This window comes from Bufo bufo, chromosome 2, assembly GCF_905171765.1.
Source record: "Bufo bufo chromosome 2, aBufBuf1.1, whole genome shotgun sequence".
NCBI lineage: Eukaryota > Metazoa > Chordata > Amphibia > Anura > Bufonidae > Bufo > Bufo bufo.
In genome coordinates, this window is record NC_053390.1 from 197,502,529 (window position 1) to 197,519,808 (window position 17,280).

Here is a 17,280-nt window from a genome sequence, read left to right on the forward strand (position 1 = left end):
CCTCCACATCATCTTCCACCCAGTCTTCACCCCTGTCCTCCTTGTCAGTCTGCACACTTTCGAAAGCCCCAGCAGTTGGCACCTGTGTTTCGTCATCATCCGAGACGTGCTGCAATGGTCCTCCCATGTACTCATCTTGAAACAAGATTAGGCATCGGTGCACTCAATCTCTTCCACTTCTGGGGAAGGGCTAGGTGGATGGCCATGGGGAAACCATGCTAACAGAGTCATCAAAAAGCATAAGAGACTGCTGCATGACTTGGGGCTCAGACTGCTTGGCTGATTTGCAAAGGGGTGAGGTTAAAGACTGATGGACATCGGCTGCAGGTGCCAACTCTGATCTTTCAGCAGGAAACTGGGTGGGAGACAATGTGAAGGAACTGGAGGCACTGTCAGCAACCCAATCTACTATCGCCTGTACTTGTTCTGGGCTCACCATTCGTAGAGCCACATTAGGCCCGACCAAATACCACTGCAGGTTCTGTTGCCTACTCGCACCTGAAGAAGGTGTTTCACTTGTGCGTGTAGCTGGCACAGATCGACCACGTTCCTCTCCCTGCAACAGGAGCTCCACCAGCAGCACCACGACCAGGGCCACGTCCCTTATTTGACGCTCTCCTCATATTTCTCAAATTTAGAATCTTGCCCTAAATGGGTGTTTTTTTAATAGCAGAATAGAACGACAGTATCTAAATGGTGTATCTCACACGTACAGATGCAGACTAGGCAGCAATTTAAGATTTTTGCCCAAAATGGGTGTTTTTCTAATAACAGAATAGAACAACAGTATCTAAAGGGTGTATCTCACAATGACATATGCAGCAAAGGCTGCAATATTAAGTATTTTGCCCAAAAAGGGTGTTTTTTTACTAACAGAATATGACAGCAGTATATAACGCTTGAATTTCACACGTGCAGATGCAGCAAGGGCTGTAAAATTGTATATTTTGCCCAAAAAGTTTTTTTTTTTAAAACCCAGAAAATTATAGCTGTATTTCTAGCTTAAATTGCATATTGACTAATGCTGCAGAGGCCCAAGATAAGCGTTATTTCCACAAATGGGTGTTTTTTCAAAGCCAGAAAATAATTGAAGTATTTAAAGCTTGTTTTTAACAATAAAAGATGCAGCAAAGACTGCAATATTAATCAGCCCAAAAAGGGTGTTTTTTTTTACTAACAGAATATGACAGCAGTATATAACGCTTGAATTTCACACGTGCAGATGCAGCAAGGGGTGTAAAATTGTATATTTTGCCCAAAAAGGGTGTTTTTTAAAACCCAGAAAAGTATAGCTGTATTTCTAGCTTAAATTGCACACTGACTAATGCTGCAAAGGCACCAGATGTAGGATATTGCCAAAAAAGGGTGTTTTTTTAAAACCAGATTATTTATAGCTTAAAATGCACAGTGACTAATGCGGCAGAGGTCCCAGATAGAGGGCATTGCCAAAAATGGGTGTTTTTTCAAAGCCAGAAAAATATTGAAGTATTTCAAGCTTGATTTTAACAATAACAGATACAGTAAAGGCTGCAATATTAAGTATTTTGCCCAAAAAGTGTGTTTTTTCACTAACAGAATATGACAGCAGTATATAACGCTTGAATTTCAGACGTGCAGATGCAGCAAGGGCTGTAAAATTGCATATTTTGCCCAAAAAGGGTGTTTTTAATAACCCAGAAAATTATAGCTGTATTTCTACCTTAAATTGCACACTGACTAATGCTGCAGAAGCCCAAGATAAAGGTTATTTCCAAAAATTGGTGTTTTTTCAAAACCAGAAAATTATTGAAGTATTTCAAGCTTGCTTCTAACAATAACAGATGCAGCAAAGGCTGCAATATTAAGTATTTTGCCCAAAAAGGGTGTTTTTTTTACTAACAGAATATGACAGTAGTATATAAGGCTTGAATTTCACACGTGCAGATGCAGCAAGGGCTGTAAAATTGTATATTTTGCCCAAAAAGGGTGTTTTTAAAACCCAGAAAATTATAGCTGTATTTCTAGCTTAAATTGCACACTGACTAATGCTGCAAAGGCACCAGATGTAGGATATTGCCAAAAAAGGGTGTTTTTAAAAAAAAAACTGATTATTATTGCAGTATTTCAAGCTTGGATTTGAATGTCACAAAAGCACATATGCAGTGCTGGTGCACTGAGCTTGCATAAAATGGCCGCCGCCCACCTAACTAACAGGCGGATACAAGTTATTTTTCTCTGTCACTGGGCTCAGGGCAGGGTAAAAAGATTGTGCCCTGCACCCACACAACAAAATCTATGTAGATTGCTGAGTTCAATTGGAGTTCTGATTAAAGATTCTGTCCTATTCTCTCCCTCACAGCGGAAGCATCCTATCCCTTTACTAAGCACAGCAGAGCGACATGCAGCGCTACATGACTCCAGCTTATATAGAGGCTGGGTCACATGCTGCACTGGCCAATCACTGCAATGGCATTAGTAGGCATGGCTGTGATGGCTTCTAATGGCAGGCAGCTAAACGCTTGTTGATTGGCCGCTCTGCCTTTCAAAAAGCGCCAAGAAATTGCCGAACACCGAACCTGAACCCGAACTTTTACAGTTCAGGTTCGCTCAACCCTAACGGTGACACCACGGTTATATGATTGGGGCGTAACCCTTCATTCACATCAGCGTTTTGGAATTTGGCAGGCTGTACCGGCAGAGGAACAGCCTGCTGGAGTTCACCGTATCTGGCATAGATGGATAATGCCAGGAACCACCGAAACCCCTTTGACTACAATGTGATCCAGCCGCATTCCAGCATAATACCTGTCTATGGCCGGACAAAATGTCCTGCATGAGGGACTTCATGCCTGTCTGAAAGCCGCCATTTACACGAGAAAGCAACTAGATCCCACTGTAGTCATGGGAATCAGGCATTCCTGGCATTATGCCGGATTCGGTGAACTCCCTCCTCTGCGTGAACAGAGGCAAAATACAAGTTCTTAAGTAAAAACGTCAGTGTTTATTCACACTTGAGGCAATTGCACAAAACAGCACGTAACTTTGCAGTCTTGGTGTTAATTCGCACACAATGGAAAGTTCATATAACACAAGTCACCTTGCTGACAGTTCTGCCTCCAGTAGTCCACAGCAGGCTTTAGGGGGCCTGTTTTACCAGCATGCAGCTCTCAGCCCTCCAGCACGGCATAAAGCTTCAGATCCCCCAAAACAGAGACATCTCTGCTGAGCCCAGCTGCCTATTTAAGGACAGACAGGCGCTTCCAAAACCCGGGCCGGCACTTAAAACTCTGGTCCGGTATTTGACCTCACCTGGCTGGAAACCAGCCCAGCTGCACATGCTGGGAGGAAAATACCTGCCTTGCCAGACACAACCCCTCACTGTGTCACAGTATACTAATGCCAGATGCCTGACTAATAAAACTGGCGAACTGGAATTAGTGATTTGTGAGGAGAACTATGACATAGTGTGAATAACTGAGACATGGCTGGATGATAGCTATGACTGGGCAGTTAATGTACAGGGTTACAGTCTGTTTAGAAAGGATAAACGGAGAGGGGGAGGGGTCTGCATTTATGTAAAGTCCTGTCTAAATCCCACAGTCTGAGAAGATATAAGTGATGGACATGAACATGTGGCGTCACTGTGGGTAGAAATACATGGAGGCAAAAACAATAATAAAATAGTAATAGGAGTTTATTATAAACCACCTAATATACCTGTCACAGTCATATTGTTGTTTGACCGCGACACGGTTGCCGTGCAGACTGGTTGCCGGTGGCAATGTGTTGTTGTCAGTTTGCATGTGCATTTCCCCTTTAACCTGTTCCGGACATAGGGCGTACCGGTACGCCCTGATTTCCCGATCGTTAAGGACACAGGGTGTACCGGTACGTCCTATGTATTTCCGAACCTGGTGCCTGCTCAACCCGATGCCTACTAAATGCAAGGGGGGGGTCCAGCACCCCCAGGTATTTAGGGAAAGGCTAGGGACAAGTTAGATTAGGCAGGGATATTTAGGGAAAGTTAGTTGAAGAAAAAAAACAACTGTTTTGGTTGCATCACCCTAAATTGGGTGTCTGGGGTCCACAGCACAGCTGTGTGACCCTAGACCCCCCAGGGGTGCTGCAGCTTGCCCCCCTGCCCCCCCCCCCACAACTTTTTTGGGGTGCAGGCAGTTTTTTTTTGTGTGCGTACACTGACTGTGGCCGGCACTCTTAGCGTCGGGCCACTGTTAGCGCATCGCACACCCCACCGCTGATCAACTTCGGACGGTTGATCAGCAATTTAGATTTTTTTTAATATTTTTTCACATTTTTACCCCCTTTTTTTAGTTAGTCTTTTTTTTTTATCTGTTAGGTTTAGGGTGAGTTTGCAAACACCCGTGCCCCCACACACACGCACACCAAATAAAGATTTACACGCACACACACACGCAGACACACACTCCCCCATGGTCCACCGGATGTTCTCGGCCGAGGAGGCATACGCCCAGCTTGCCTCCGAGTCCGAGAGTCCCAGTGAGGACGAGGATGACCCCACTTTCCTGTTGTCATCCGCGTCCTCCTCATCATCTAGCAATGATGATGAGCCCCCAAGGCTGCGGAGACGCCACCAGGCAGAGCAAGGGAACCGCCATGCTAGGTAGCCTGTGGACCACCCTAGTACGAGCAGCTCTGGGGCTCGTACTAGTTTTCTGGCCCACCAGTTAAATCCACCAGAGCCCCCTGCCGGTGAACTTGTCTGGTGTACCCCAGAGCGTTATGAGCCCGTGATTCCTGATTTTGAAGGCCAACCAGGAATCCAGATTTCCACAGTGGGCTTCACTGAATATGACTTTTTTAGTCTTTTTTTTCAGTGACCACTTTGTAAATCTAATGGTGGAGCAAACAAACCTGTACGCCCAACAGTTTGTTGCTCAACATCCGGGCTCATTTTTGGCTAGGCCCGGTGGCTGGACACTGGTCAGTGCAGCCGAGATGAGGACATTTTGGGGCCTCGTGCTGCATATGGGCCTATTTAAGAAACCTAGTGTCAGGCATTACTGGAGTGGGGACGTCCTCTACCAGGCCCCACTTTACAGTACGGCCATGACACGCTCCCGGTTTGAGGCCATCCGGAAATGCCTGCATTATTCAGATAATGCAGCATGTCCCCCCCAAGGTGATCCTGCCTATGACCACCTGTACAAAATCAGGCCGGTCATCGATCACTTTGGGGTCAAATTTGTACAGGCCTATGTACCTGGAAGGGAGGTCGCGGTTGATGAGTCTCTCATTGCATTCAAGGGGAGACTCCTTTACCGCCAGTATGTTCCCTCTAAGCGGGCGAGGTATGATGTGAAGCTGTACAAACTTTGTGAGAGTACCTCAGGGTACACTTACAAGTTTCGTGTGTACAAGGGGCGAGATTCCCGTATTCAACCCCCAGAATGTCTCCCCACTCTGGGTGTAAGCAGGAAACTTGTGTGGGACCTTATACACCCACTGCTAGATAAGGGTTACCACCTGTACGTGGATAACTTTTATACTAGTATCCCCTTGTTCCAGTCCCTCGCCGCCAGATCGACGTCCGCTTGTTGGACCGTGCGGAAAAATCAACGCAGCCTCCCTACCTACCCCCTCCAGGTACCTATCCCCAGGGGTGAGACCCGTGCCCTTACCACTGTAAAACTGTTGCTGGTCAGATATAAGGACAAGAGGGATGTCCTTATGCTGTCCACAATTCATGGTAACGGCATCACCCCTGTCCCTGTGCGAGCTACCGCGGCAACGTTCCTCAAGCCCGATTGTATCGTCGACTACAATCGGTATATGGGAGGAGTTGATCTCTCTGATCAAGTCCTCAAGCCATATAACGCCATGCGCCAAACCCGGGCATTGTACAAAAAAGTTGCAGTCTACTTGGTACAGGTTGCCTTGTACAACTCTTTTGTGCTGTCCCGGAGCGCTGGCAACACAGGGACATTCCTTCAGTTTTATGAGGCAGTCCTCAAAGCCCTGATCTTTTCTGACCGGGAAAGAGCAGGCCGGAGTACCTCGGGAACTGTAGGCACCCGGATCATCCCTGGCCAACACTTTCCAGGTGTGGTCCCCTATACTGGAAAGAAGGGACAGACCCCAAAAAAGTGCAGAGTGTGTCACAGGAGGGGGATACGGAAGGACACCACTACTCAATGTGACACGTGCCCCGATCATCCGGGCCTCTGCATTATTGGTTGCTTCAGGGAGTACCAAACTTCCATGGAGTAGTAAATTTATATCCCAATTTAGCCACTGACAATCGGATAAAAAAACTGGTTCTCAGATTTGAGACACTAAAACAAAAAAAAATTAAAAAAAAATATTATTTAGTAAAACTAAAATAAATTAAAAAAGTAGACATATTAGATATTGCCGCATCCGTAATAATCTGCTCTATAAAAATACCCCCCCAACCCCTCAGATGAACACGGTCAAAAAAATTTAATTAAAAGTTTTTTTTTTGTCACCTTACATCACAAAAATTGTAATAGCAAGCGATCAAAAACTCATATGCCTACCAAAATAGTGCCAATAAAACCGTCCTCTCATTCCACAAAAAATGGGCCCCTACCTAAGATAATCGGCTAAAAACTAAAAAGATTATGACTCTTAGACTATGGAGATACTAAAATGTTTTTTTTTGTTTATAAAAAGATAATATAGTGTAAAACATAATTTTTTTTAAAAAATGTAGACATATTAAGTATCGCCGCATCCGTAAGAATCTGCTCTATAAAAATACCCCTCCCCCTAACTCCTCAGATGAACACCGTAAAAAATAAAAAATAAAAATTGTGCCAAAAAGCAATTTTTGGGCAAATTTTCCATTTTAATCCGTTTTTTTCCAACAAAGTAAGGGTTAACAGCCAAACAAAACTTAATATTTATTACCCTCATACTGCAGTTTACATAAATACCCCATATGTGGTCGTAAACTGCTGTATGACCAAAGGGCAGGGCGCAGAAGGAAAGTAACGCCGAATGGTTTCTGGAAGGCAGATTTTGATGGCCTTTTTTTTTGGCACTATGTCCCATTTGAAGCCCCCCTAATGCACCCCTAGAGTAAAAACTCCATAAAAGCGACCCCATCTAAGAAACTACACCCCTCAAGGTATCCAAAACTGATTTTACAAATGTCGTTAACCCTTTAGGTGTTCCACAAGAGTTAGGGTACTTTCACCCTTGCGTTTTTCTTTTCCGGCATAGAGTTCCGTCACAGGGGCTCTATACCGGAAAAGAACTAATCAGGTATGTCCCCATGCATTCTGAATGGAGAGTAATCCGTTCAGTTTGCATCAGGATGTCTTCAGTTCAGTCGTTTTGACTGATCAGGCAAAAGAGAAAACCGTAGCATGCTACGGTTTTATCTCCGGCTAAAGAAACTGAAGACTTGCCTGAATGCCGGATCCGGCATTTTTTCCCATAGGAATGTATTAGTGCCGGATCCGGCATTCAGAATACCGGAATGCCGGATCCGTCCTTCCGGTTTGCGCATGCGCAGACTGAAAAAAAGGTGAAAAAAAAAATGCCGGATCCGTTTTTGCCGGATGACACCGGAAAGACGGATCTGGCATTTCAATGCATTTTTTCGACTGATCAGGCATTTTTAAGACTGATCAGGATCCTGATCAGTCTTACTAATGCCATCAGTTAGCATATATTTTGCCTGATCCGGCAGGCAGTTCCGGCGACGGAACTGCTTCCCGGATCTCTCTGCCGCAAGTGTGAAAGTAGCCTTATTCGCAAATGGAGATGAAATTTCAGAATTTCTATTTCTGGTAACCTTGCCTCATAAAAATGTAATATAGATAAACCAAAAATCATATGTACCCTAAAAATAGTCCCAACAAAACTGCCACCGTATCCCGTAGTTTACAAAATGGAGTCACTTTTATGGAGTTTCCACTCTAGGGGTGCATCGGGGGGCTTCAAATGGGACATGGTGTAAATAAACCAGTCCAGCAAAATCTGCTCTTTCCCTCTACGCCCTACTGTATGCCCGTACAGTAGTTTACAGCCACATATGGGGTGTTCCTGCAAACGACAGAATTGGGGCAATAAATATAGCATTTTGTTTGGCTGTGAACCCTTGCTTTGTTACTGGAAAAAATTGATTAAAATGGAAAATTTGCAAAAAAATTAAAATTCTCAAATTTCATCCCCATTTGCCAATAACTCTTGTACAACACCTAAAGGGTTAACAAAGTTTGTAAACTCAGTTTTGAATACCATAAGAGGTGTAGTTTCTTAGATGGGGTCACTTTTATGGAGTTTCTACTCTAGGGGTGCATCAGGGGGGCTTCAATGGGACATGGTGTAAATAAACCAGTCCAGCAAAATCTGCCTTCCAAAAACTAAACGGCGCACCTTTCCCTCTACGCCCTACTGTGTGCCCGTACAGTAGTTTACGGCCACATATGGGGTGTTTCTGCAAACTACAGAATCGGGGCAATAAATATAGATTTTTTGTTTGGCTGTTAACTCTTGCTTTGTTACTGATACAAATGGATTAAAATGGAAAATTTGCAAAAAAATCTAAATTCTGAAATTTTATCTCCATTTGCCATTAACTCTTGTGGAACACCTAAAGGGTTAATGATGTTTGTAAAAATCAGTTTTGAATACCTTGAGGGGTGTACTTTCTATAATGGGGTAATTTTTGGGTGGTTTCTATTATATAAGCCTCACAAAGTGATTTCAGACCTGAACTGGTCCCTAAAAATTGGGTTTTTGAAAATTTCTGAAAAATTTCAAGATTTGCTTCTAAACTTCTAAGCCTTGTAACATCCCCAAAAAATAAAATATAATTTCCAAAATGATCCAAACATGAAGTAGACATATGGGGAATGTAAAGTAATAACTATTTTTGGAGGTATTACTATGTATTATAGAAGTAGAGAAATTAAAACTTGGAAATTTGCAATTTTTTGCAAATTTTAGGTAAATTTGGTATTTTTTTTAATAAATAAAACTTAATTTTTTTTACTTCATTTTACCAGTGTCATGAAGAACCATATGTGACGAAAAAACAATTTCAGAATGGCCTGGATAAGTCAAAGCGTTTTAATGTTATCACCACTTAAAGTGACACTGGTCAGATTTGCAAAAAATGGCCTGGTCCTTAAGGTGAAATCAGGCAGTGTCTTTAAAGAGTTAAGGTGTGTCGCCCTGCTGTTTGCTGAGCGAGCGGTTAATCTAGCTGGTTGGGATTTAGGTGTGTCCTGGGTGTGGCCACTATGTGGATATTACCTGTGGCTTTCTGGCTGGAGTCAGTTGTACTCCAGCCTTGTTTGGTGTTGGAGCTCTGCTCCTTTCCTGGGTGAACTTGGCCAGTCCTTGAGGGCCATCTTGTTGGACATAACTTGTCTTCCTTTTGTATGCTCCTTATACCCTACCTCACTTGTTGTATGTTAGGTGTGGGTTTATGTTCAGGGTGTGTTGTACGTCTTGATTGTTGTTACATGTCTGGGCTTTTGTTGGTGTTTGTCCCTGCATGTATGTAAGATGTTTTCCCTGTGTGTTGTTTCCTCCGGAATGGGTTTGGTTTCCCGGAGGGGTGAATCACTAGCCTGTATGCAGCGCTGCCTGGGGCTGCCATGCACCTTGCGGCATAGGGGTCCTGGCGGAGTCTGGTGTACTGGATACCTGTGTGAGTTGTTGGTACGGTGTCCTGTTTAGTGTTAGGGCTCCTTTATGTATGCACGGGTTCCAGTTGTGGAGACCTAGGCAGGTAAGTGTGTTGTTTTGTGTTCTTACCTGACGATTCTCTTGCTGTATATGATCTCTCCTTTTCCCTGCTATTAGGTCGAATGAGACTCTTGTTCTTCTGTGTCTAGGATGAACAGGATGTCTCCTCCCTGCTCCTATCTGAGGGATTATCAGGGCAACTCAGGGTCCCAGGTTTCCAGGGTATGAGCAGTCCCACCATCGGGGTCCGCTCATAAGGCGAGGAGTTAATGAGAGGATTAGGGATGCTATAGGAGGTGACCTGCTTCCCTTTTCCTGGCTTCTTGGCATAGCAGCTATCTCTTATCCTTTTACATTGTACAGTAGGGGGTGTTTCCCCCACTCCCCGCCGTGACAATACCAGAGTTCACAGAAAACCTGCTACTAAACGAGATAGACGAGGCGGCAGATCATAATGAGGTCGTTATCATGGGGGACTTCAACTACCCAGGTATAGACTGGGAAACTGAAACCAGTATATCTCATAAAGGAAACGGGTTCTTGGCAATAACCAAAGACAATTACCTTTCCCAACTGGTTCAGGACCTGACTAGAGAGACAGCCATACTGGACATAGTATTAACCAATAGACCTGACAGAACAACTGATGTGCAAGTTGGGGGACATCTGTGAAATAGTGACCATAAAGTGATAACCTTCCAATTGTCATTCAAAAGAGTGTTTCTTCAGGGAGGAACAAAAATACAAAAATTTCAAACAGCTAAATTTAGCCAACTAAAAGAGGCCATTGTCACCACCAGACATCTGAGAAGCTCTGACAGACGTCCTTCAGAACCTCCTCCTTGAGGTTCCTTTTGTTTTGCTTTCATTTTCTCATCTCGTTAGCCTCTCTCAGCTGTCATGTATTTGCACTGATTGCATCCCTTTAAATCCCTTCCCATACTGCATCACTTTGCGGTTTATACAACTTCCTGGAGTATATGCATGCTGGATGCTATTACTGAGTCTTCTATAGATAAGTTTTGTTTATTCATTTGTATTTTCCTGTTTGCTGGATCCCAGGAGACCCTGACTCCCTCCGTATCAAATGTAGGGAGCCGGTGGTCGTGTCCCCTCATTATTATAGGGTGTTCAGGGGTTATTCAGTCGAGGTACGAGGATATGCGATCTTCTACCATTGAGAATTTTGCATAGGCTGAGCAGTTTAGGGAGAGAGCCAGGTCTGTTGCAGGGCTATCCCTTTGGTTTCTTAGTTTTGGATCCAGTCAGCCGGATCTTCCTTTTGTGTCTTCTAGTTTGCTGTACACCTTCCGTGACAGCCATAGGCCTAACTAACTGGGACAAAGTCCTCAAAAATAAAAATACAGCCACAAAATGGGATATTTTTAAAAGCGTCCTAAAATCTAATTGTGAGAGGTACATACCTTATGGGAATAAAAGGTTAAGGAACAAGAAAAAAAACAATGTGGACAAATAGAACTGTAAAGAAAGCAATAAATGACAAAAAAGAAAGCATTTAAATCACTAAAACAGGAGGGTAGCGAGGAAAAACTGTAAGGAAAAAAATAGAATATGTAAAAAACTAATAAAAGCAGCCAAACTAGAGACCGAGAGGTTAATTTCCAAACAGAGCAAAACTAACCCTGTGGGGTACCTCAGGGATCTGTTCTGGGACCCATATTGTTTAATTTCTTTATCAGCGAAATTGCAGAAGGCCTCGATGGAAAGGTGTCTTTTTGCTGATGACACAAAGATTTGTAACAGGGTTGATGTTCCTGGAGGGATACACCAAATGGAAAAGGATTTAGGAAAACTAGAGGAATGGTCAAAAATCGGGCAACTAAAATTAAATGTTGATAAGTGCAAGATAATGCACCTGGGGCGTAAAAACCCAAGAGCAGAATATAAAATCAGCGATACAGTCCTAACCTCAGTATCTGAGGAAAGGGATTTAGGGTTCATTATTTCAGAAGACTTAAAGCTAGGCAGACAATGTCATAGAGCAGCAGGAAATGCTAGCAGAATGCTTGGGTGTATAGGGAGAGGCATTGCCAGTAGAAAGAGGGAGGTGCTCATGCCTCTCTACAGAGCACTAGTGAGACCTCATTTGGAGTATTGTGCGCAGTACTGGAGACCATATCTCCAGAAGGATATTGATACTTTGGAGAGAGTTCAGAGAAGAGCTACTAAACTAGTACATGGATTGCAGGATAAAACTTACCAGGAAAGATTAATAGACCTTAACATGTATAGCTTGGAAGAAAGACGAGACAGAGGGGATATGATAGAAACTTTTAAATACATAAAGGGAATCAACAAGGTAAAAGAGGAGAGAATATTTAAAAGAAGAAAAACTGCTACAAGAGGACATAGTTTTAAATTAGAGGGGCAAAGGTTTAAAAGTAATATTAGGAAGTATTACTTTACTGAGAGAGTAGTGGATGCATGGAATAGCCTTCCTGCAGAAGTGGTAGCTGCAAATACAGTGAAGGAGTTTAAGCATGCATGGGATAGGCATAAGGCCATCCTTCATATAAGATAGGGCCAAGGGCTATTCATAGTATTCAGTATATTGGGCAGACTAGATGGGCAAAATGGTTCTTATCTGCCGACACATTCTATGTTTCTATGTTAAAATGTTCTTCAATTATATAAATGGTAAAAAGTATAAATCTGAATGTGTCGGCCCTCAACAGAGTAATGAGGGGGGAGTTGCAGAGAGTGATGAGGAGAAAGCAAAGCTATTAAATATTTTTTTCTCCACTGTATTTACTGAGGAAAATAAACTGTCAGATGAAATGCAGAATGCAAAAGTAAATTCCCCATTAAAGTGTCCTGTCTCACACAGGAAGAAGTACAGCGGCGTCTTAAATAGATTAATAGACAGATCGCCAGGACCAGATGGCATACACACCCGTATCCTAAAAGAATTAAGTAATGTCATACAGTTTTGGGCTCCTGTGAACAAGGCAGACATAGCAGAGCCGGAGAGGGTTCAGAGGAGGGCAACTAAAGTAATAACTGGAATGGGGGGACTACAGTACCCTGAAAATGATCAAAATTAGGGCTATTCACTTTAGAAAAAAGACGACTGGGGGGAGATCTAATAACTATGTATAAATATATCAGGGGACAGTACAGAGATCTCTCCCATCATCTATTTATCTCCAGGACTATGACTGTGACAAGGGAACATTCTCTGTGTCTGGAGGAAAGAAGGTTTGTACACAAACATAGAAGAGGATTATTTACGGTAAGAGCAGTGAGACTATGGAACTCTCTGCCTGAGGAGGTGGTGATGGTGAGTTCACAAAAAGAGTTCAAGAGGGGCCTGGATGTATTTCTGGAGTGTAATAATATTACAGGCTATAGCTACTAGAGATGGGGAGTTATTCTGATTGCCTGATTGGAGTCGGGAAGGAATTCTTTTCCTCTTAAGTGGGGGAAATTGGCTTCTACCTCATAGAGTTTTTTTTTGCCTTGCTCTGGATCAACTTGTAGGATATCAGGCCGAACTGGATGGACAAATGTCTTATTTCGCCTTATAAACTATGTTACTATGTTAAATAAAAAAATTAACTTACCTCTCCAGCTCCAGATGGCACTGCCACTTGGCAGATTCATTTATGCTCCCTGGTCTTCTTCCCACCGTCACTATGTCAGGACATAGCATGGGGCCGGTAGAAAACCAGGGAAGGGGAGTACAGCCAGTGTAGTGCTGTTCTCATCTTCCTGTGGCTCCCGCATGCTAATGACCATAATGGAAGCGGTTATTAGTATTTTCACAATACAGTATGTTCTCGCAGGGGGCCGGGGACCACATAACAGAATGAACTAGATAGACATACTGTATGTCTTTTTTCAGCCTTTCAAACTATATTACTATGTAAGTGCTCTAAAATTTCCTAGTCGATAGCTGCGCTCACTTTGGAATTGATATAATACAGTGGACCAATACCAACAGATGACATGGCTCTCCAAACCATCACTGACTGTGGAAACTTCACACTGGAACTCAGGCAACATGGATTGTGTGCCTCGCCACTCTGAAAACAGGACTTTCGACCACTGTGCTAGTCTAGTCGTTTTTCTCCTTACCCCAGGTAAGACGCTTCTGATGTTGTCTCTGGGTTATATGGCTTGACACAAGGAAGGCAACAGTTGTAGCCCATGTCCTGGATATGTCTGTGTGTGGTGGCACTTGAAGCAGTGACTCCAGCTGCAGTCCGTTCCTTGTGAATCTCCCCCAAGTTCTTGAATGGCATTTTCTTGACAATCCTTTAAAGGCTGCTGTTATCCCTGTTGCTTGTGCAACTTTTTTTATCACACTTTTTCCTTCCACTCAATTTTCCATGAATATGCTTGGATACAGCGCTCTGTGAACAGCCAGCTTTTTTAGCAATGATCTTTTGTGGATTAGCCTCCTTGTGAAGGGTGTCAATGACTGTGTTCTGGACAACTGTCAAATCAGCAGTATTCCCCATGATTATGTAGCCTACTGTACCAGACGGAGGGACCATTCAAAGGCATAGGAGACTTTTGCAGGTGTTTTGTATTGATTAGCTGATTAGAGTGTGACACCATGAGTCTACAATATTGAACTATTTTACCATATTATTATTTTCTGAGATACTAACTTTTGGGTTTTCATTAAGCTGTAGCCATAATCATTAACATTAAAAGAAATAATTGCTCAAAAATAATCACTCTGTGTGTAATAAATCAGTATCTGAGTTAAACTTTTTGAATTGCTTAAATCAATTAACTTTTTGATGATATTCTAATTTATTAAGAAGATGCACCTGTATACATGGAATGCTATCAATCACTGATAGACCACCCACTTGGTCAAGTGAGTACCGAAAGAGCAGAGATTTGAGGGGTCATTCATTAGCGGAATGGAGACTGAACTGATGCAGACTGAGCGGATCCTTTTCCATTCAGAATGCATTAGAATGCATCAGTTTTGGACCGCTTGTGAGAGCGCTGAACGAATCTCACAAACGGAAAGCCAAAACGCGAGTGTGAAAGTAGACTAAATCACAAGTATTGCTGAATATTTTCTAACAAAGCTATATATCAACAAGCTCAGCTCTTCCTGCTCTATAACCTGCTGCCTGCAGATTGCACTGCATTTTATAGTGACAGGTCCTCTGTAAACAAAAAAAGCAGCACTGATTTAATAATTTATTGCCCACTTGACCTAATGTAATACTGCTACTGTACGTGAAATGCAGGCTGCCTGCCAGTAAACTGTTCCACAAATGTAGAAGCTGGTTAGGATCAATTAAATGAGTAAACAGGGTTTCTAGTTATGATGAGTTCTTCCAATCAGGCCTCAGCTTACACATATATTACCCGGTCACTCATGCCAGGTGTCCACTTATTAGATAACTCATAAATCAGTAACATAACATATAAAAACACTAAGAAGACCTACCTGAGACTTGGTAAGTATAGTAGAAAACAGTCAAGAAGCACACAGTAAAGTGCAGTAGTGACGGCATATTGAGCTTCAGATTTCTGTCACATGAGAGATCAGTTTAGGACAAGGTAAAGTAGCTGATGGCTATGGTGCCAGCCTGGCACTGGGGTAAAGGACACTGAGTATCAAACAGCTGCTGCTGCCTCACACATTGTGCCAGCTCTAGAACACAGAATTGGGAGGAGGTGCAGGAAGACTCCTTTAAACAGAGAAGGTTGTGTCTGCACTATGTGGCAGTGAAGCCCTGCCTAAGTACTATGGCCAGAGGCACTGAAGTAGGAGAAGGCAAACTTTACACAGCCAGCCTGGCAGCTCTCCCAGGGAACAACTAACAGTGTGAGAGAAGTTCCAGATTTTATACTGTGCTGACAGGAAGCAATTCCATGGTACAAAGACCATTCACTTGGACTCCAGCACACAAAGCAGAGCCTGCTAAACCTCAGTGGATACAGTCATTTTAGTGATGGACCTCACGGAAGACTAATTTCACTGCTCATTGATGCAGGGGAAAAAACAGTGAACTGTTTACTTTAACACTAGTGTTTTTCTTTTCCGCCATAGAGTTCCGTCCTAGGGGCTCTATACCGGAAAATAACTGATCAGTTTTATCCTAATGCATTCTGAATGGAGAGTAATCCGTTCAGGATGCATCAGGATGTCTTCAGCTCAGTCATTTTGACTGTTCAGGACGGAGATAATACTGCAGCATGCTGCGGTTTTATCTCTGGCCAAAAATCCGGAACACTTGCCGGAATGCCTTTTTTTACATCGGAATGTATTAGTGCCGGATCCGGCATTAAAAGTACCGGAATGCCGGATCCGTCCTTCTGCGCAGACCGAAAAAAATTAATGCCGGATCCGTTTTTCCAGATGACACCGGAAAGACGGATCCGGCATTTAAATGCATTTGTAAGACGGATCCGGATACTGTTCAGTCTTACAAATGCCATCAGTTGGCATACGTTTTGATGGATCCGGCAGGCCGTTCTGTCGCCGGAACTGCCTGCCGGATCCATCAAAACTCTGCCACAAGTGTGAAAGTACCCTTAGATAGACAGGATGGATTGATAGATAGATAGATAGATAGATAGATAGATAGATAGATAGATAGATAGATAGATAGATACATAAGCAAAGGAATTCCACGGCACATCCAGGAAGTAAAATCAAAGTGATAGCTTTATTCACCAGACCGCAATGTTTCGGTCCACTTGTTGGGACCTTTCTCAAGCAGTGACAAGTGTACTGGTGCAATGCGCATATTTATACAGGTTCACACAATCAATCATCAATTAATCAAATAAAATACAAAAAGTGTAAAAATATCTCATATTAACACACTATTTTCATAAATTACAATATGATTCATTAAGTGCATGGTAAAGTGACATCAGTGCATATATAAAAAAAAATAATTTAAATATCTCATTCGTTAATTCATACATTCATGGATAATTGACATGATTGTTGTAAAACTCACTCACGTGATAATATAATTCAAATACCTTAGTGCAGGTGCATTTAATAAAAACAATGGGGTAGGAAGCCATGGAGATAGCGGGGATATGGTCCTCATGGATACCAGCGTATCGATTTGCGCACTGCGCATGTCCAAACTATTCTAACTTCCGGATCTCCGCATTACGTGATCGCGTAACCACTCACGTGATCGGGAATCTAAGTCACATGACACATGACCGCACTCGCAATCTCGCGAGCCCCGCTGTTCAATACAGGCAGTGTTCCATACAGAAAGGAGGCATGAACCGCAAGCCTCACCATGGAAACAAAGGGGCCGGTCAAGTTCATACACACACTACCCATGTGAGAAGTACACCCAAGCACTGCGTAACACCAAGCAAAGGGGACAATCAATTAAGGCTATGTGAAAACATTCTTGTATCTAAAGAACATCGGGAATATCGTGGGTTCGACACAATATATAGTTTCTGTTAAACGTCCTGATCCAAGTATACAATGTGGAAGTATCGCCTGAATCGGGAGCCAAGAACCACTGGTTACACTGTTTGTCCAACCTGGACACCCAGTGTATCTTCAGGGGTCTATTGAATCCCTAATAGATATAAAATGAAAACAAGTAAGAAATG

At 43.0% G+C, this 17,280-nt stretch overlaps 1 protein-coding gene across 2 annotated transcripts in view; it reads right to left on the reverse strand.

Moving 5' to 3' along the window:
* Nucleotides 1-15,487, reverse strand: part of SUSD2 (sushi domain containing 2) — a 356,375-nt gene extending 340,888 nt beyond the window's left edge. For both annotated transcript variants that reach the window (XM_040416013.1, XM_040416014.1), the window contains exon 1: nt 15,128-15,487. In XM_040416013.1, the coding sequence (XP_040271947.1) occupies nt 15,128-15,194 (67 nt within the window). In that variant the 5' untranslated portion in view covers nt 15,195-15,487. The remainder of the gene's footprint in view (nt 1-15,127) is intronic.
* Nucleotides 15,488-17,280: the final 1,793 nt, after the last annotated feature.